Here is a 21,527-nt window from a genome sequence, read left to right as displayed (position 1 = left end):
TATTCTTTGGCAAATTATCTCCTGTAAAATACAGGTTTGGCTTCTGATGGAATACACTCCACTTAGCTGGATCAGTGCATCTCCAACAACACTGAGGAAGCTCAACACCATCCAGATCAAAACAGTCAGCACCTTTAAAATTTCACTGGCTCTGTCCACCACTGATGCACTTGCTGGATATTCTGAGTCTTGGGAATGGGGAGGCATTTTAAAATGGTAGAAGATGTCAGGAGAGCTTGAAGTCTTTTTGCTACTGTCGGTATACAGTTAGATTGGCCACTTGACAGTGGTTAATTGAACCACTTAATTAGCTAAGTAAGGGCCATTGCCCTTCTCAGTAAGGTGATCCAGCCTGTTGACATTTGGGCAGCCTTCTGGTGAGAGCCCTCCACTGTGAATATTCAACGGCCCATGGAGGACCCTCCAGTGCCAATAGCTGATCCCACTTCTAAGTCTCAATCTCATTCAGCAGGGCTTCCCTTCCAAGTCCTGGCTCCTATCAGCATTGTCTATCCTTCTTCAAGGGCACAATAGTATTGAGGTCCCCTCCCTCTGGCCTTGCGGCCTGAGGGATGGTGGCATTGAAGCTGCAGAACTGCCAGCCCTCTGACTGGGCTGGCAGCACTTGGAGACAGGCTTTTGTCCTTAAATATCATCCAGGTCTGGAACTGGGGTTGCATCTCAATTTGCTTCCAATGGCAAGACTTAAGGCCTGTCTGCAAAATATGTCTGACAATAAATATCAGCTGTAAGATGCACTGCAGCAAGTTATCAGGGCAACTTCAAAAACTACAACTTCTACCATGTAGAAGACATGGACTGCAGGCATTTAGGAACAATGCTGCCTTCAGGTTCCTTGGCAAGTCACATACAATCCTGACATGGAACCAAATTGCTGTTCTTTCATTGTTGCTGGTTCAGAATCATGGGACTCCTATTTAAGAGCACTTTGGGCGAAAAACACTATACTCAATGATGTTTCAAGAAGATGGCTTACCACCACCACCTTCTCAAGGGCAGTTAGAGCTGTGCAATAAATGCTGGCCCAGCCAGACATTTCCACATATTATGAGTGATTAAACAAAAATAGACATTCTGAACTTCTTATTCTGTGCAATTGTGTGCAGTTAGATACCAGGAGATCGAATAAGGTTGGAATAATTTCAAGTGAGGATAATAGTACGTAGCTTGTGCCTGTGATGGTTTAAAGACCTGAACAGCATTTTTATATCCCATGCTTTGTTTCATTCTTAAGATTACACAGAAATTCCTGAAGAAGGGCTTATGCCCGAAACATCAGTGCTCCTGCTCCTTTGATGCTGCCTGACCTGCTGCGCTTTTCCAGCAACACACTTTTCAGCTCATACACAGGAATTCACTGCGACATGTGTCTGAGAGTGTATTTTTGCGATGTAAAAATACTTGAAACCATGTAGAACAATCTGATTTCCTGTTCTTATGTCACTGTGCCACTGTTTACATTTCTAGGAAATCAAAGAAGAAATTAAAACTATTATTAGCACTTGGACAAAGCACAGAATATCTGGTATTACTGAGAAATTTGGACATGGCAGCTCAAAGCAATCAGTCACCAGGCAGAGATCATTTCAGGTAAGCCTGAAATTACACACTGACTGGTTCAGATGGGAGCCAATTGGATAGGCGAAGGGCTTATGCCCAAAATGTCAACTCTGTTGCTCCTTGGATGTTGCCTGACCAGCTGTGCTTTTCCAGCGCCAGACTTTTTGACTGATCTGCAGTCCTCACTTTCTCCTTTTCATTATCAGTGCCTCACATGCATGCTTCAGGTAGGGGTATGCGAAGTTTCTGCGACTTGGTATTTAAATTTAAAGTGCCTACATTCCCTGATTTTTAAATACTAGGGATAACAACAGTTGTACTGGTAACCACAGGAACATATGAAATGTTGCATTGTGTTAAATCATAAGAGGAAGTCTCTAGGATATGTGTTTGAATGCAGTGTCACCTGAGTGAGGTCTACTCAGTTGCACAGATGGTGTTTGACAGCAAGTGGATTTCTAAAGTTTTTGCTAAATAAGTCAAGTCAATCAATTCTTCCCTGTCCTTTGCTTGTGGTCATACAAGAATATGCTGATGAATTTCAGGAAAGACAATACAGTGTAAGGATTAGAAATATTTGCTGATAAGATGAGGTGAAATAGAATAGAAATCACAGTACTTTTACGACAGAAAAAGGCCACTTGTTATTGTACCTGCTAAGAAACAAATCATCCAGCTTAATTCTGTTAGAGCCAAAAAAACTGCAGATGCTGGAATCCAAAGTAGACAAGCAGGAGACTGGAAGAATCCAGCAAGCCAGGCAGCATCAGGAGATGGAGAAGTCAATGTTTCAGCTGTAACCCTTCTCCAGGACTGGGGGTGGGTGTGGGGGAGCTGCCGATAAAGGGGGCGGTAGAGGCAGGGTGGTGAAGAGGGGATGGGCGATAACCAGGTACAACCTGGTTGGTCACTGGGAGGAATGAATCCAGTTGGTGGCAGGGAGCAGTGGAAGGGAGAGGTAGGGGCTGGGAAAGGAGTTGGGGGATGGGAAGGGAAGTCATTTGAAATTGGAGAACTCACTGTTGAGTCCTTTGGGCTGAAGGCTGCCAGGCGGAAGATCAGTTGTTCTTGCTCCAATTTGCGGTGTGGTTCGATGTGGCACTGGAGGAGGCCAAGGATGGTCATTTCGGAAAGGGAGTGGCTCGGGGAATTGAAATGGGCGGTGACTGGGAGGCCTGGTCTGCCCCTGCAGGCCTGCTGCAGTGCTCGGTAAACTGTTCCCTAAGTTTACATTTGGTCTCCCTGATGTAGAGAAGATCACACTGGGAACACTTGATGCAGTAAACTAGTTTGGAAGAGAGTCAAGTGAACCTCTGTCTCACCTGGAAGGACTGTTAGGGGCCCTGGATGGAGTGGGGTGGTCTACTGGCAGGTTTTGCTTCTTTTCCTGTTGCAGGGGAAGGTACCTGTAAGTTCGGGGGTGTCAGTTGGGGAGACTGGCGCAAACTGAGGACTGTTGAAGGGAATAGGAAGATGTTCTTGGTGGTGGAGTCTACTTGGAGTTGGTGGAAGTGTTTAAGGATGATGCATTGGACATGGACACTGGTGGGTGGTAAGTGGGGACAAGGGGGACTCTTTCTTTATTGCGTTGGGGGGGATTTAGAACAGTGGAACAGGGAATGGAGGTGGTGTAGTGGAGGGCTGTCTGGATGACGGAGGGAGGAAAAGCATGTTATTCAAAATAGGTGGACATCCGGGATGCTCACAAGTGAAATGTCTCCTTGTCCGAGCAGATATGGTGAAGGCGGAGGAATTACAAGGATGGGATGGAGTTCTTGCAGGATGCTGGGTGGGAGGAAGTGTAGTCCAGGTAGTTATGGGAGTCTGTGTGTTTTTAGTAAACGTTCATCTGGGGACTGTCACTGGAGATGGAAATGGTGAGGTCAAGAAAGGGGAGGGAGGTGTCCGAGATGGACCAAGTGAATTTAAGGGCAGGGTAGAAGTTGTTGGTGAAGTTGATGATGCAGGACACAGTACTTATTCAGTCATCAGCGTAACGGCGGAAGATTTGGGGCACGGTGCCTGTGTAGGTACTGAAGAGGGACTGTTTGATATAGCCAACAAAGAGGCAGGCATAGCTGGGGCCCATCAAGATGCCCAGGCCACCCCTTGGTTAGGAGAAAATGGGAGGAGTTAAAGGAAACGTTATTGAAGTTGAGGACCAGTTCAGCGAGGCAGAGGAGGGTATTGGCGAAAGTGGACTGGATGGTTCTGTTGGAGAAAATATGGAGGGCCTGAAACCCAGCCTTGTGGGGTATGGAGGTGTATAAAGACTGCACGTCCATAGTGAAGAGAAAGCGCTGGAGACCAGGGAACTGGAAGTTGCTGAAGAGGTGAAGGACGTGGTTGGTATCGCTGATATAGGTGGGAAGTGTCTGAACTTAGAGGGAGATCACCAGAGGCAATGAGGGCACTGACAGCGCAAGGGATTTTGGCCTGGTGGGTCACAGTGCAGTTGTGGGCAAGGGGGAGATAGGATGTGGTGTCACAGTTCAGTCTTTGCAACGTGGAGGTCCGCAAACCGAGTGTTGTTGCGGAGCAAGTGGAGTGCTGCATGTTCAGAGAGGATGTGTTTGAAGTGAGTGAGAGACACCACCTACTAGATTTGAAAACAGACAAAACTTTTTTCACAAAATTACACAATGAAAAACAAAGGACAGAATAAAGAACCCCAACAAAACTCAGCCTATCCAACTAGACTTAATTATGCTGTTCGGAATATACACAAACAGTCCCAATAAGCAAACTCCCTTTAAAATCCAGTATAAATGGAACACATGCTTACAGGTTGAAGTTGAAGGGCAGAAAAAGAGAGACAGTTTCAATAGACAATAGGTGCAGGAGTAGGCCATTCTGCCCTTCGAGCCTGCACCACCATTCATTATGATCATGGCTGATCATCCTTAATCAATATCCTATTCCTGCCTTATCTCCATAACCCTTGATTCTACTATCCTTGAGAACTCTTTCTTAAATGAATTCAGAGACTGGGCCTCCACTGCCTTCTGGGGCAGAGCATTCCACACACCCACCACACTCTGGGTAAAGAAGTTTCTCTTCATCCTAAATGGCCTACCCCTTATTTTTAAGCTGTGTCCTCTGGTTCGGGATTCACCCATCAGCGGAAACATGTTTCCTGTCTCCAGAGTGTCTAATCCTTTAATAATCTTATACGTCTCAATCAGATCCCCTCTCAGTCTTCTAAACTCAAGGGTATACAAGCCCATTTGCTCCAATCTTTCAACATAAGATAGTCCCGCAATTCCAGGAATTGACCTCGTGAACCTACACTGCACTCCCTCAAATGCCAGAATGTCTTTCCTCAAATTTGGAGTCCAGAACTGCACACAATATTCCAGGTGCGGTCTCACCAGGGTCCTGTACAGCTGCAGAAGAACCTCTTTGCTTCTATACTCAATCCCTTTTGTTATGAAGGCCAGCATGCTATTAGCTTTCTTCACTATCTGCTGTACCTGCATGCTTGCCTTCATTGACTGGTGTACAAGAACACCCAGATCTCTTTGTACTACCCCTTTATCTAACTTGACTCGATTTAGGTAGTAATCTGCCTTCCTGTTTATGCCACCAAAGTGGATAACCATACATTTATCCACATTAAACTGCATCTGCCATGCATCTGACCACTCACCTAACCTGTCCAGGTCACCCTGTAATCTCCTAAAATCCTCCTCACGTTTCACCCTGCCACCCAGCTTTGTATCATCAGCAAATTTGCTGATGTTACTATTAATACCATCTTCTATATCATTAGTATATATTGTAAAAAGCTGCGGTCCCAGCACTGATCCCTGCGGTACCCCACTGGTCACCGCCTGCCATTCCGAAATGGAGCCGTTTATCACTACTCTTTGTTTCCTGTCAGCCAACCAATTTTCAATCCAAGTCAGTACTTTGCCCCCAATACCATGTGCCCTAATTTTGCTCACTAACCTCCTATGTGGGACTTTATCAAAGGCTTTCTGAATGTCCAGGTACACTACATCCACTGGATCTCCCTTGTCCATCATCAGAGTTACATCCTCAAAAAATTCCAGAAGATTAGTCAAGCATGATTTCTCCTTCATAAATCCATGCTGTTACTGCTATCCAGATGTGTCATAATTTCATCCTTTATAATTGACTCCAGCATCTTTCTCATCACTGAGGTCAGACTAACTGGTCTATAATTTCCTGCTTTCTCTCTCGCTCCTTTCTTAAAAAGTGGCACAATATTAGCCCCTCCAATCTGCAGGAACTGATCCTGAATCTATCAAACTCTGGAAAATAATCACCAATGCATCCACGATTTCTCGAGCCACCTCCTTCAGTACCCTGGGATGTAGACCATCAGGCCCCGGGGACTTATCAGCCTTCAGACCTAACAGTCTCTCCAACACCAATTCCTGGCAAATATAAATTCCCTTCAGTTCAGGTCCTTCAGCTACTGTTACCTCTGGGAGATTGCTTTGTCTTCCCCAGTGAACACAGATCTGAAGTACCAATTCAACTCTTCTGCCATTTCTTTGTTCCCCGTAATGTATTCCCCTGTTTCTGTCTTCAAGGGCCCAATTTTAGTCTTAACCATATTTTTCCCTTTCACGTATTTAAAAAAAGCTTTTACTATCCTCCTTTATATTTTTGGCCAGTTTACCTTCGTACCTCATTTTTTCTCTGTGTATTTCATTCTTGGTAATCCTCTGTTGTTCTTTAAAAGCGTCCCAGTCCTCTGTTTTCCCACTCATCTTTGCTATGTTATACTTTTTCTCTTTTAACTTTATATGTTCCTCGTCAGCCATGGCCACCCCTGCCTCCTCATAGGATCTTTCTTCCTTTTTGGAATGAACTGATCCTGCATCTTCTGCATTATACCCAGAAATATCTGCCATTGTTCCTCCATTGTCAACCCTACTAAGGTATTGCACCATTGAACTTTGGCCAGCTCCTCCCTCATAGCTCCATAGTTCCCTTTATTCAACTGAAATATTGTCACTACCAATTGTACCCTCTCCCTTTCAAATTGCAGATTGAAGCTTATTGTATTATGGTCACTACCTCCTAATGGCTCCTTCACTTCGAGGTCCCTGATCAATTCTGGTTCGTTGCACAATACCAGATCCAGAATTGCCTTCTCCCTGGTAGGCTTCAGCACCAGCAGTTCTAATAATCCATCTTGGAGGCACTCCACAAAGTCTCTTTCTTGAGGTCCAATACCATCCTGATTCTCCCAGTCTACCTGCATGTTGAAATCCCCCATAACAACTGTAGTAACACCTTTGCGACAGGCCAATTTCAGCTCCTGATTCAACTTACACCCTACATCCATACTACTGTTTGGGGGCCTGTAGATAACTCCGAAGAGGGCCTTTCTACCGTTAGAATTTCTCAGCTCTATCCATACTGACTCTACATCCCCTGATTCTAGGACCCGTGCGCAAGGGACTGAATATCATCCCTTACCAACAAGGCCACCCACCCCCTCTGCCCATCAGTCTGTCCTTAGGATAGCACATATAGCCTTGAATATTCATTTCCCAGGTCCTGTCCACTTGAAACCACGTCTCAGTTATCCCCATAATATCGTAGCTGCCCATTTCCAAAAGAGCCTCAAGCTCATCCATCTTATTTCTAGTACCTCGTGCATTCATATATAGTATTTTTAATTTGTTACTACCCTCACCCTTCCTATCAACTCCTATTTCACTCAACCTTACAGCATGATCCCTTTTTGAATTTTCTGCTTCATTGATACCGTTGTCTTTCTTGACTTCCCTTGTTCTAGCTTTCCTTTCAATTTCCTTCTTAAACTTCCAGTTTGTCCCCTCCCCCCCCCGGCTATTTAGTTTACACGTAGCTGTGTTGCAGTAGCAAACCTGCCTGCCAGAATGCTGGTCCCTAACCTATTAAGGTGCAAACCATTTCTTTTGTATAACTTATGCTTACCACAAAACATACCCCAGTGATCCAAGAATTTAAATCCTTGCTTCCTGCACCAGTTCCCCAGCCATACATTCAAGTACATCATCTCCCTGTTCCTGGCTTCTCCAGCCCGAGGAACTGGAAGCAGACCGGAGATAACCACCCTGGACGTCCTGCTTTTCAGCCTTCTTCCTAGTTCTTCGAAATCCCGAGGGGGTGGGTGGCCCTGTTAGTAAGGGATGATATTCAGTCCCTTGCGCGGGGGTCCTAGAATCAGGGGATGTAGAGTCAGTATGTTCCTCTTCTTCTTCCCGACATCATTTGTGCTGACATCACCTCTGGCTCTTCACCTTCGCACTTGAAGATTTCCTGCACTCTGTCTGTGATGTCCTTAATCTTGGCACCAGGAAGGCAACACACCATCCTTAAATCCCGCCTGTTGCCACAGAACCCCCGTTCAGTTCCTCTCACTATGGAGTCCCCTATCACCACGGCTCTATGCGATGTCTGACTCCTCGGCTCTGCCTCCATGCCAACTTTTGATTGACAGACCTGACCGCCTCGTGGACTGGCAGTGTCATCTGTCTCTACTGTTTCCAAAAGATTCAACTTGTTCCTGACAGGTACTTCCCCTGCGGTCTCTTGCACCTGTCTCCTCTCTGCCTTCCTCATCGTCTTCTCTCTTCTGCTCTCTTCTGGTATGGTCGGTGTAACAGCTCCCTGTTGAACTTCTCACTGGTTCAAGACTGAACTAAAAACTGCTCAGCTCATCTAGCTAGAGAGCTGACCCCTCTGAAAAAAATCAAGGATAGAGTCTCCTTGAGCCAAGGAACAGCTTTTAGTAAAAAACGGACTAGCTTTGTGACACTAATACTGCAGTTTGGTAGGAAGGTTTACAAAATTTGGCAGGAAAAACAGTAGCTGAACAATGGGTTGCCTTCGTAGAGAATTACATACTGTCAAGGATGTATTCCTTCAAAAGGGAGGGGCAGAGTAATCCGGAGCTTTCTGGATGACAAAGGAGATAGAAATTAAGGTAAGCAAGAAAAACATGAGTGCCCTTTGAACTCCATTGGAAACTGCCTTCTCGTTCTCAGAACACTCGTAAAAAAATTCTGTGTTTCCTGTCACCTGAACCAATTTAGTACCCACTCTCTGCAGTAATCCTCTGGATCCCATGGGCTTTTATTTTTAACTGGTCTGCCAAGCAGGAACTTGTCAAAAAGCCTTGTTAAAAGTCATGAAGACTGCACCAATTGCTCTACGTTCATCAATCCTTCTGGTTATTTCTCCAAAAAGCACAATCAAATTACATGCTAGGCTAATGGGTAGCTTTACTTACACTTGACTCTTGGGATAATGGTAGCAGAAGAGGTAGGAAATGTCAAGCATTTCTAGATTATGTTCGGGACAATTTCCTTTAGGAGTGTGTCCAGTCCAAAAAGAAAGTAGTCCTGGTTCGTGAGAATGAACTGGGTCAAATTGATCAAGTGACAGAAGGGGAACTTATAAGGGACTGTGCATCATAAGGTTTGGGAGGCAGTCCAAAATGATATTGGTCTGTGCAGATTAAGATTAACCTTTTGATGGTGTGCAGACTTCAATGGGGCAAGCATAGTTCTGGGCCACGAAGACCAGAATCAAAGTTTGGTAGGAAAAGAAGGAGCTGAACAATGGGTTGCCTTCAAAAGGCAGAGGTCAGGCAATCGAACCTAGAACTCCCTGGATGACAAAGGAGATAGCAATTAAATCAAGAAAGAAAAAGGAGTACTCATTAACAGGAATCACGTCGTAATTTCATTGGGAATCAAGCCGAATACAGGAAATCCAGAACTGAGGTGAAAAAGCAAATAGAAGAAGCAAAGAAGGATTATGAGAAAAGGACAGTAGCTAATATCAAAGGAAATCCCAAAAGTATTTTATAAGCATTGTCAATTATAAAAGGAGGGGTAAATCTGATTATAAAGGAGATTTAGATAGGCACATGCAAGATAGTACGATGAAGGGTATATGGGTTAGACTGATCTTAGAGTAGGATAAAAGGCTGCCACAAAATGGAGGGCTGAAGGACCTGTACTGGGCTGTAATGTTCTATATTCTATCTTCTATACAGACAAGAGGCATGACAGAGGTTTTTAATTGATACTTTGCATCTGTCTTTACCTGTGAAGGAAATGCTGCCAGACTGTGGTGACAGAGAAGGAAACTCAGGCACGAGAGGGTTTAAAATTTAAATGGTGCTATTGGTAATTAACATAGGTAATGCACCAAAACTGCATGAGATCCAACCAAGAATTTTGAAAGAAGTGAGAATGAAAATTGCAGAAGCACTGGCAATTAATTTTCAATCTTCCCTTGATTTGGGATTAGTGCCAGAGGATTGAAGAATTGCAAATGTTATGCACTTATTCAAAAAATGTTGTAAAATCAGCCTAGTCATTTTAACTTCAGTGGTAGGAATAATGTTACTACTAAGTGTGCCTCAGTGGTTAGCATGCTGCCTCATAGCATCAGGAACCTGGATTCAATTCCAGCCTCCAGCAACTGTCTATGCAGAGTTTGCACTCTCTCTCCCTGTGTCTGTTGTGTTTCCACTAGGTACTCCAGTTTCTTTCCACAGTCCAAAGACGTGCAGGTTAACTGGCTTGATTATGCTAAATTGCCCACAGTGTCTAGGGATGTGCCGGCTAGGTGGATTAGCCATGGGGAAATGTGGGGTTTGGAAGGTATGGTAGGGGTTGGGTCTGGGTGGGATCCTCTTCAGAGGGTTGGGGTGGATTTGATGGGCCAAATGGCCTGCTTCCACACTGTAGGGGTTTTGTAATAATCCTTCTCTGATAGTTCTTTTGCTTCTACTTCTCCCCTCTGCTCTTTCTAGCTCCAGCATATTTGCCTTTAGGAATTGCTAAATTCTGCTAATGTTTACTGAAACTGTTGATTTGCGAATGGGATCATTGTATCCTCTGAACTCATTATTGTTGTTGTTCAGTTATTAATATTCATTTTCTAATTCTATTGATTTTCTTTCACAGAATATAAACTGGAAGTGGACAATAGGAATTTCTGCCATTGCATTGGGTAGTATAATTCTATGTAAATGGAGATTATCTTAATCAGAATGTAAACCCCATTTCAGATTAAAATAAGAATTTGCTTCAGATACTGCTGGAGTTGAGATATGTATAAACTGTTGATGAAAAGTAATTTGCACATCTGTGTGTCAAACTGATTTCAGCTCAGCAATTCAAACTGAACTGATATGCTTAAATATATATATTTACAAATATATTAAACTGTTTGGTGTCTTTTTTTCTTTAGTATATAAAGAGAAAAGAACTGGTTACAACTAATGTAGATCCTTTACTGTGAGAAACGGGGGAATTTACAGCGACAAACAGTAAAATGGCTGATGGGCTAAATGCATACTTCGCTTCTGTCTTCACAAAGGAGGACATGAATAACATACCAGAAATGATGGAGAGTGCAGGGATATGGAGGAACCAAAGCAAACCTCTATCAGTAGAGAAATAATGATGGGGCAATTGATGAAGTTGAAGGCCAATAACTTCCCAGGGTTTGATAATTGACATCCTAGAGTACTTACGGAAATGGTTCTAGAAATAGTGGATGCATTGCTGGTTATCATTCAGGACTCTTCAGACTGTAGAACAGTTCCTACAGACTGGAGGGTAGCTAATGTAACCCTACTATTTTAAAAAGGGAGGCAGAGAGAAAATTGAGTTGTTAACCAGTGAGTCTGACATTGGGTAGTGGAAAAGATTAAGGTAGAGTTCATTGGAAAGGATTTTAGAGCACTTAGAAAACAGTGGTAGAATTAAACACAATCAGCATGGATTTACGAAAGGGAAATATGCTTGACAAATCTTCTAGAATTCTTTGAGGATTTAACTCATAGAGTTGATCTGGGGAGCTGGTAAATGTGGTTTATTTGGACTTTCCAAAGGTTTTTGACAAAGTTCCATGAAATTCACTATTTGTTTAATGATTTAGATGAAGGAACTGAATGTAATATCTTAAAATTTAAGATACAAATCTGGGTGGAAGGGTGAACTGTTACCAGGATGCAGCAATGTTACAGTGTAATCTGGACAGGCTGAGTGAGTGGGCAAATGCATGGCAGATATAGTGTGATGTGGATAAATGTGAGGTTATCCACTTTTGTCACACAAATAGGTGGGCGGATTATTTTGCTGTAAATTGAGAGAGGGAAATATTCAATAAGGATAAATTTGTTCTTTCAAAGGATTGTTAGCCTTGAAAGTCTTATGTTCAGTGAGTAGTGGGATCTGGGTCATTGAGTATTTGTAAAACAGAAGTAGACAGATTTTTGATCTAATAGGAAATCTAGCATCACCGAGGGAAGGCAGGAAATTAGAATTTCAGCTAAAGTCAGATTAATGATGCTCTTATTGAATAATGGAGCAAGCTTAAAGAGGCTGAATGGCCTCCTGTTATTATAAAATAGCCAGACAATGCATTTAATCTTTGGAAATATGCACCCCAATATTCTGTAGCTCATAGTTCCCTCATCTGACTCAACATCAGTCATCAGTTTATCATGATTTTCAATCAACCTATGTCAACTTTACCAAATCTCTGACTTTACATCTAGTTTTATTTTCTTCCAGGTGATGTCTCCAGTCTATTTTCCACACCTTCAAAGCATAGCTTGTGCTAACATAACCAATAGCAACCAAATACACTTCACCTGACCAAGGGGTAGGACTCCAAAAGCTTGTCATTTCAAATAAACTTGTTTGACTATATCCTGGTGTCATATGACTTCTGACCTTGACCAAATTCAGTATTCTACATGTGTTTTAATTAGCACATTTTGGCTGTTACTCCAGAGTTGAGATCATTATTCCTATTTGTCCTTATCTCCAGGTTTGTTCTTTACTTCTCTTGTCATTATTCCTCCTTCGTTTCTTCACCTTCAGTTTTCTGCACTCACAAACATCAATTCTTCAGTAACTACTCCTACATTCCTGCTCCAACTTTGGTGTCAAATATCTGTACTCTTAAATAAGCTTACTCTCTTTGTGCTTGCACCAACTCTCTGAGTGACTATCATGACTGTGCCATTCTTCAGTCTTTTCCCTGTAACCACACATTTAAATAAACCTCTTGAATGTGTCAGTTGAACCTGCTTCCATATTACCAGGTAGTGCTTTCCAGATTGAACTACTCACTTTGTGAAGAAGTTTCTTTCATCATGTTTAGTTCTTCCAGTTTCAGGAAATCATTTCCATCTTTGCCATCTTTATTTTGCTCATTTACAACTGAAAACAGTTACTATATAGACCTTTACTATTTATTATACAAACTTCAATCATATCTTCTTTTAGCTTTCTCCTGTCCAAGGAAAACAGTCCTAACTTCATCAATCTATCTTCAGATTTTAAGTTTCTCATCCCCAGACCATTCTTGTAAATCTCTTCCACACTCTTGCCAATGCTTTTACATCCTTCCTAAAGTGTGACATCCAATTAGTACATAACATCCCAGCTCATGTCAAGCTAGCATTCATACAGTTTCAGCGAAACCTCCCTATTTTTGTATTCTATGCCACCAAAAATAAAGTAGGTAAAATAGATCGAACAAAATTGGATTAAAAGAAGAGGTTGCTAAAAGGGGTGGCAGTCTTTAGCTCTTAGAAAAGTAAGGGTTGACAAATTATCCTCAGCTTGGTACAAAGTGACTGCAATTATGTTGAATCTTTATAAAAACTGGTTACACCTCAGCTGGCTAACTTGCAATCAAATTTCTACCCCTACCACATTACCAAGTTGACTCACCAGAGACTGAAATGCTATTCGGTGCAACTATGACAAATCTAAAGTATACCTCCTCTTCTACAACTATCTGCAGTATTAGAAATAGTTGACCACAACATTCTACTCCACTACATGTGTGGTGTCTCCCACCTGACCTCCTCTAACCAAAAAACGTGTGATGGGTTCGTAAGATAAGGCTTTGTTTTCATTTATTCAATCTCTTAGCAATTTAAAGCAAAGGGGATAGCGGCTAGGGCAGTTGCATGCTCCTCTTGCAGGATGTGGGAGGTAAGGGTCACCATTGGAGTCCCTGCTGACTTCACCTGCAAGAAGCACACCCAACTCCAGCTCCTCACAGACAGCATTAGGGAGCTGGAGCTGAATGAACTTCAGATCATTTGGGAGGCTGAGGTGGTGATAGAGAGGAGTTATAGGGAGATAGTCACACCTACGTCACAGGATAAAGGTAGCTGGGTGACCGTTAGGAGAGGGAAAAGGAAAAGGCAGACAGTGCAGGGACCCTCTGTTCCCCTCAATAAGTTTACCATTTTGTATACTGTTGGAGATGGAAACCAATAACTAACAAAGCCTCAATGGGCAGGCCTCTGTCACTGAGCCTGGCTCTGTGGCTCAGAAGGCAAGGAGGAAGAATAGGAGAGTGATATTAATAGGAGATTCAATGGTGAGAGGAAGAGACAGTAGATTCTGTGGGTGCGAGCAAGACTCCCGGATGGTATGTTGCCTCCTGGATGCCAGCAGTGATCCCAATGACACCACCGACAAAACAGAACAGTCATCACAGGGATCCACAGAGGAGCAACCAAAGAAGGGGTCAACTTGGACCCTACCGGAAAGCCGCTGCCCTGGGCTTGACATGTATGCTGAAACTGCCGGGAAATATGTGAATGCCAGATTCATCAGCCGCACCTACAAGGCAGAGCAAAACATCACATGATCACAATGCAACGCCATCTATGCTCTCAAAACCAATCGCAATATTGTCATCAAATCAGCAGATAAAGGAGGATCCATCATCATTCAGAATAGAACAGATTACTGCAAGAAAGTGTACCGACAACTGAACAACTAGGAACACTACAGGCAACTACCGGCCGATCCGACCAAAGAGCACACTGGTCAACTAAAAACATTGATTAGGACTTTGGATCCAGTCCTTCAGAGTTCCCTATGTGCCCTCATTCCACATATTTCTCACATGGACGACTTCTACTGCCTTCCAAAGATACACAAAGGCAATACACCAGGACGTCCCATCGTATCAGGCAATGTGAGAACCTCTCTGGTTATGTCAAAGGCATCTCGATACTCATGCTACAGGGGACCGCTGGCTTCTGTCACTACACCTACAGATTTCTTACAGAAACTCAGCACTCACAGACCAGTTAAACTGGGAACATTATTTGTCACAATGGATTTTTCAGCACTCTACACCAGCATCCCCCATGATGATAGCATCACAGCAACAGTGTCAGTACTCAATCCCCGAGCACCATCCTACAACTCATCTGCTTCATCCTTTGACAACCAGTTCTTCATCCAGACACAAGGAATAGTCATGGGGACCAAACTTGCACCCCAATAAGCCAACATCATCATGTACAAGTTCGAACAAGACTTCTTTTCTGTACACGACCTCCAACTAACACTATACATCAGATATATTGATGACATCTTCTTCCTCTGAACCCATGGCAAGGAGTTATTGAAACAACTACACAGTGATATCAATTAGTTTAATTCCATCATCAGACTGACCATGGACTACTCTTTAGTATCTGTCTCATTCTTGGACATGCATCTCCATCAAGGATGGTCACCTCAGCACCTCACTGTACCACAAACCCCAGGATAACCTCACGATGCTGCACGTCTCTGGCTTCCACCTGAAACATATTAAAACAGCCATCCCCTTTGGACAAGCCCTCTGCATGCACAGGATCTGTTCAGATGAGGAGGAAAACGACGGACACTTAAAAGTGCTCAAGGATGCCCTCCATAAGAACAGGGTACGATGCTCAACTCATCGACTGCCAGTTCCAGCGTGCCAAAGTGAGAAGCCATAATGACATCCTCAGAATACAGACACAGGCTGCAACTGATAGGGTATCCTTCATCGTCCAGTACTCCCGGGAGCTGAACAACTATACCATGTTCTTCACAGCCTGCAACACATTATCGATGAGGACTAGCACCTCGCCAAGACCTTTCCTGCGTCTCCTCTTCTCGCCTTTAAACAACTACCAAACCCTAAATGGATCATGATTCATAGCAAACTGCCCAGCCTTCAGGACAACAACATTTGCAGCAGCTGCTGTGGCAGGGTTGTACAGAGTATCAACACAGGTAACACCATTACACATGGGGACACATCCCACCATGTATGCAGCAAGTATTCATTGAGTATTCGGCCAAAGTGGTCCATTTCGTATGTTGCAGGCAAGGAAGCCCTGAGGCATGGTACATTGGTGAGACCAAGCAGATGCTATGACAGCAGTTGAATGGACACCGCACAACAATCACCAGGCCAGGGGTGTTCCCTCCCAGTCAGGGAACACATCAGCGGTCAGGGACATTCGGCCTCGGATCTTCTGGTGACCATCCTCCAAGGCAGACTTCAGAACAAGCAGTAACGCAAAGTGGCTGAGCAGAAGCTGATCGCAAAGTTCGGTATGAATGGGAATGGCCTCAACTGGAACCTTGGGTTCATATCGCACTAAAGGTGACCCCACTGCACAATACACTCTTTCTCACACGCACACACACGGTCCTACATACTCACACACCGACGCCGACCCTCCCTCATACACAAGCTCTATCTCATTTGGAGACACATACACCCCCCGCACTCAGTGACAGACACATACCCCATCCCACACACACACACACACACACACACACACACGTAACTAAGCTGACACGCACACTCAATCTATCACTCCTACATGCATGCACATATAAGCTTATGGGGTGAATTGTTTTTGCAGAATTACATTTTATTTTGCTGCATGAATCCATGTAAAACTCTTTAAAATCTACGGAGGGTTTGTCAGTCTGACATAACATTAGGACACAGACAGACTTCACACCTGTTGTTTAAAAAGCTGAGCAATCTTGAGAATGTAATTTAAAAGATATTCTAGAATTTACATATCAAAGAACAGAAACCAGCATATCCCATTATAAAAGATGAAAGTTTTAATCTAAGATTGTTTATTGTATCACATTTCCATGGCACTGGACCCGTTTGGCAATAAATTCTGTGAGCATGATCTTCTCCACAACCACCTTTTGAATGGTGCTCTGAAAGCTTCTGCTTCCAACTAAACCTGTTTAACTATGTTCAATGCCTAATTCCATTTTCCAACATGCCCCTCATCGACTTGAATGGATTGAAAACAACAAATACTGGAACTAACAGCATGTCGTGGTTCTGTTCGCCGAGCTGGGAATTTGTGTTGCAGATGTTTCGTCCCCTGTCTAGGTGACATCTTCAGTGCTTGGGAGCCTCCTGTGAAGCGCTTCTGTGATGTTTCCTCATTTATAGTGGTTTGTCTCTGCTGCTTCCGGTTGTCAGTTCCAGCTGTCCGCTGCAGTGGCCGGTATATTGGGTCCAGGTTGATGTGTGTAGAATCTGTGGATGAGCGCCATACCTCTAGGAATTCCCTGGCTGTTCTCTGTTTGGCTTGTCCTATAATCGGTTTCCTGAAGAAGGGCTTATGCCCAAAACGTCAATCCTCCTGCTCCTTGGATGCTGCCTGACCTGCTGCGCTTTTCCAGCAATACATTTTTCAGCTCTGATCTCCAGCATCTGCAGTCCTCACTTTCTCCTATAATCGTGGTGTTGTCCCAGTCGAACTCATGTTGCTTGTCATCCCCTTGTGTGGCTACTAAGGATAGGCAGGGGAGGAAACGTCTGCAACACAAATTCCTAGCTCAGCGAACAGAACCACAACAAAGAGCTCCTCCCCCACTCACCCATTGTACTCTATGCTACTCTCTCCCCACCCTCCTCTACCTTATCTCTCCACGCTTCAGGCTCACTGCCTTTATTCCTGATGAAGGGCTTTTGCCCGAAACGTCGATTTCGCTGCTCGTTGGATGCTGCCTGAACTGCTGTGCTCTTCCAGCACCACTAATCCACAACAACGAGCACCCGAGCTACAAATCTTTTCACAAACTTTGAACTAACAGCATCTCATGAAGAATCATCTAGACTCGGAATGTTAGCTTGCTCTCTCTCTCTATGGATGCTGCCTGACCCGCTGTGATCTGAAGCATTTATTGTTTCCAGTACAGGTTCTAACATCTGCAGTAAATTGTTCTTGACTTGATTGGACAGGACTGTCTGGAGCGGGTGACGTCACAATCGAGAAAGCGCCGTCCCGTCCATAGGTTGAATGGTTGGCTGTCTTGTGAATATTAATACATGATGGTTAAGCTAACGCTGATTGGTGAATCTTCCTTCCGGGGCTGGTGTCGTGGTTCCACCCCTGACCGTTTATTGGTCAAATTACTAAGAACGTGGACGCTGTCAGTCAAAGCGGAAGGATGGCGGACGGGGAGTTCTGGAGAGTGAGTGAGGGCCTTGACCGGGGCCAAACTGGGATAAGGTTCCAGGGAGGATATTTCACCATAGCTTTACATTGTATTATAATGGAAAGTAGATGGACATCAAGTGCAAAGGTTAAATGATCTGGTTTCTCCATTCGACATGTCTAGATGCTCAGTGCTCTCTGAAGTCAGGACTGCGCTCATTCAGACAGTACTACCACAAACACGGCTTTGCTATGTTTTACTGCGGAGAGTTTAAAATATAGACATTGAAGTTGACAATAACCCTTTACTAATTAGTTTACGGAGATAAGGTAGTTCGTTAAACTATCCTGACTTCTAACTGCCTATCATGTCATTACAGCCTCCTCGGGCGTGCGATGATTATCGGAGTGAGTGGAAACACTGCCGGAGTCTGAGAAATCTCTTCCATCACTATTACACGTACGGAAAGTTCCCCTTGTGTAAACAGTGGAAGAAAGATTACAACAGTTGCATTGAATGGGAACACTTTAAGTCTACTGAAGCTAAGGTGCGACTTTTATGTACAAATATTACATGTTCAATATATTTGGATTTAACCTGAATTTCAGAACCATGCAGTTTATTAGACTTACCTGAATCCCTATTTTGCTGCTTATTCTGTGACATTTCTATCCTCTTCTGAAGGCAGAGTTCTGCTTGATGCAAATGTCCAAGCAGCTGCAGCTATCCAATTGAAGTTATATTTTTAAATGCATAAACTCTATCAATGAGTGTTTCTCTGGGAGGCCTCATATCTTTTGCCAATTTTGTCCCTTTATGTTTAAATGCACATTGTTAGGATATGTAGGTGTTTATGAGATGGGCATCACAATTGACACAATCTCTAGCTGGAGGTCCCAGTAGGTATTGTGAATCTTGGTACAAACTCTGGAAAGATAGTTCCAGTTACCCAAAATATAAGTTGCACAGTAATTATTTAAAGTCTATAGATCAATAAAACATTCAACAAAGTCATACTGGACTCACATGTTAACTCTGTCTCTCCACAGATGCAGCCAGATGTGCTGAGTTTCTCCTGTTTTTTAAATTTTAGATTTCCAACATCCTCATTATATAAAATGTACCAAGATGTTTCACAGAAGCATTGTAAAATAACTAAAGCCATATAATGTTATGCCATGACCAAAAGCTTATTTAAAGAGGCAGGTTTTTAAGGAGTGTCTTAAATGAGGACCGTATGTTAAATACAATGTGATGGCCTTATTAAAATTGGAAATGGACAATATTCTGAATTAGAGGAGCATAGATATGAACCTTGTGAAGGTGGAGGAGACCAGAAAGGGAGAAGAGGTCTCTGGGAGGATTTGTAAACCGGGATGAGAATTTTAAAGTTAAAACGTTTCACTGGGAATGGGTGATAAAGCAAATTAAACTTGCAATGAGTTTAGCACAGGCAGCAGCATTTTTACAGAAAATTGTATGTGGGATATAATCTCTGAAGTGCATTGAAAACACTAGACGTAAAAGCATAAATATGGGTTTCAGAAACAGATAAGCTGTTGTAGAAGTGGAAATAGATGATCTTGGGTAACGTTACAAACTTTTTCTACACCAGTTTTAGTTTTTAAGTCTGATGTTACTAATGTGGATCTAACTGCAAATTTGTTTTAAATTTACAGACAGCTTTACGTGAGAGTGAGAAGAAGAGGTTAGAAGAACAAAAGATACACTTTCCAATCTGGGCAATGAGGAAAGATCCACCAGCTGAATGGCAGCTGCCCCTAAGTGACAAAGAAGAGGAATAGTTGGAGTTGATCATATCTTGGATCACATCTAGGATCACAAATTGCCAGATAGTCAACAGGTGGTGCAGTAGAACCTTTGTGAGCATGTCCGCTTCACTCTGCAGTGATCTATATAACACTGGTTTTAAGGGAATCCAGTTGGAAGCAGTCTTGAGACTACTATTTAACCTGGATTCACTTTATAGGAACTATCTGGGGATGGTAATCAGAATGTTATGTAACCATCTGACTGTCACATCCTGTTATGCTGCAGCAAAGGTGTTTTCAATAAATAAACTGCCAGCATATTAATTTCATTTAACTTCAGGTTCTTGTGAATGTTTGTTAGGTCTGTGAGATGCTCCGAGAGGTATCCAAGATTTACTTGAAATGGAGGAGAAAGTGAGGACTGCAGATGCTGGAGATTAGAGCTGAAAATGTGTTGCTGGAAAAGCGCAGCAGGTCAGGCAGCATCCAAGGAGCAGGAGAATCAACATTTCGGGCATACGTTCCCCCCCCCCACCTCCGAGGGTGAGAGGGATGGACAGGTTGAGGCGGTTAATGTTGCGGTTTTTTTCTGAGAGTGAGAAGGGCTCATGCTCGAAATGTCGATTCTCCTGCTCCTTGGATGCTGCCTGACCTGCTGCGCTTTTTCAGCAATACATTTTCAGCTGACTTGAAATGGAGATTGGGTCTTAATTTCTTACACAATTTGGGTCGGGAGCTAGGAAGGGAACCAATGCCAAAAAGGTCACCAGTGCAGATTTCACTTGGAAAAACTGTTTTGGGCGTGGGCTGAACCAAGACCAGGCTCTGTTATTGATTCAACAGGGAGCACGAAACCAGAAAAAGCTTTTAAGCTCATGCACAAATTGCAAACTGTCATAGTTGTGAGGCAACAATTTATCATAAACATACATTCCTATTGTAATCATTCTGATAAGAACAATATTTCTTTGTTTATTCCCAGAACAAAGAAGTCACTGGTTAGGCCATTAGTTATTGTCCAAAGAATAGTTCAATTTGTTGTGGATCTGCAATCACAAGTCAACCCTGACTAGGGGGATGGGTGGCAGATTTACTTCCCTAAAAGGTTATTAGTGAACCTGACAGATTTGTTTTAATGACAATTGACAGTAGTTACATGGCTGCCATGTTTTTTGTGTTCTAGATTTTATTGAATTCCAATTTAACCATCTTGCATGATAGGAATGAAACTTATGGCCCTAGAACATTAGGCTGCGGTCTGGATATTTACTCCATTAACATTACATCACTGCTTTCCTGGATTTAATTGTATATAAATAAAATATATCTGCTAAATAAAGGAATATTCATCATAACTTTATGGAACAACTGCTGGTAGTCTAAATATTATCTCAATTGTTTTTAATGCTCTGACATGAAAACTTGAATAAAATTCTGACAAGGATAAATATATTGGCTAATATCATCCCTTAATATTACTAATTCTTTTCCCAAAGCTATTCAAACAATATGTCCACATCTAACCCTAATATACCTTAAGTCACACTTGCACAATCATATGTAAAACAAAATGACACTTTAATATTTTAATCTGCAGAAGATTCTGTCTCTCATGGTCCTACCTCAAAGTCATTTTATTTTCCAGTATGACTTTAACAGCATAACATAGAGACTACTGCTTTTCAGTTAATGATGTCCCATCTGTAATACCATTCTTACATCCTGATGACTTCAGAAAAGGAAAAAACACTCTGGGTATACCAGAAAATTTGCATGAAGTGACGAGTAGCAACACAATGCAGGCACTGAAAAACACCACATTTCTACAAGTGAAATTTGTAAAATTAATTTTACTCTGAAGGACTTCAATTTTTTTATTCACTACTAAAGTCACTTGACTATA

General features: G+C 42.8%; 1 protein-coding gene across 2 annotated transcripts; it reads left to right on the top strand.

The window, feature by feature from the left end:
- Window positions 1-17,758: 17,758 nt before the first annotated feature.
- On the top strand, window positions 17,759-19,958 carry c17h22orf39 (chromosome 17 C22orf39 homolog). Of its 2 annotated transcripts, none has more exons than XM_072587127.1 (3): window positions 17,759-17,888; window positions 18,232-18,399; window positions 19,532-19,958. In XM_072587127.1, exons 1-3 carry the CDS (start codon window positions 17,865-17,867, stop codon window positions 19,655-19,657), a joined length of 318 nt encoding a protein of 105 aa, XP_072443228.1. In that variant the 5' UTR covers window positions 17,759-17,864; the 3' UTR covers window positions 19,658-19,958. The 2 variants fall into 2 exon arrangements, with proteins under 2 accessions (XP_072443228.1, XP_072443227.1); XM_072587126.1 differs by lacking the exon at window positions 17,759-17,888 and adding an exon at window positions 17,955-17,999.
- Window positions 19,959-21,527: the final 1,569 nt, after the last annotated feature.

Source organism: Chiloscyllium punctatum, chromosome 17, assembly GCF_047496795.1.
Source record: "Chiloscyllium punctatum isolate Juve2018m chromosome 17, sChiPun1.3, whole genome shotgun sequence".
Lineage (NCBI taxonomy): Eukaryota > Metazoa > Chordata > Chondrichthyes > Orectolobiformes > Hemiscylliidae > Chiloscyllium > Chiloscyllium punctatum.
Note: the sequence above shows the minus strand (reverse complement) of the source record. Positions and strands in the feature narration are given on the sequence as shown.

Coding starts and splice junctions, on each gene's coding strand:
- c17h22orf39 (XM_072587126.1), top strand. CDS start 17,970: ATGGAAAGTAGATGGACATCAAGTGCAAAG. Junction 18,000..18,231: donor GATGGACATCAAGTGCAAAG/GTTAAATGATCT, acceptor ATGTCATTACAG/CCTCCTCGGGCGTGCGATGA. Junction 18,400..19,531: donor TTAAGTCTACTGAAGCTAAG/GTGCGACTTTTA, acceptor TTAAATTTACAG/ACAGCTTTACGTGAGAGTGA.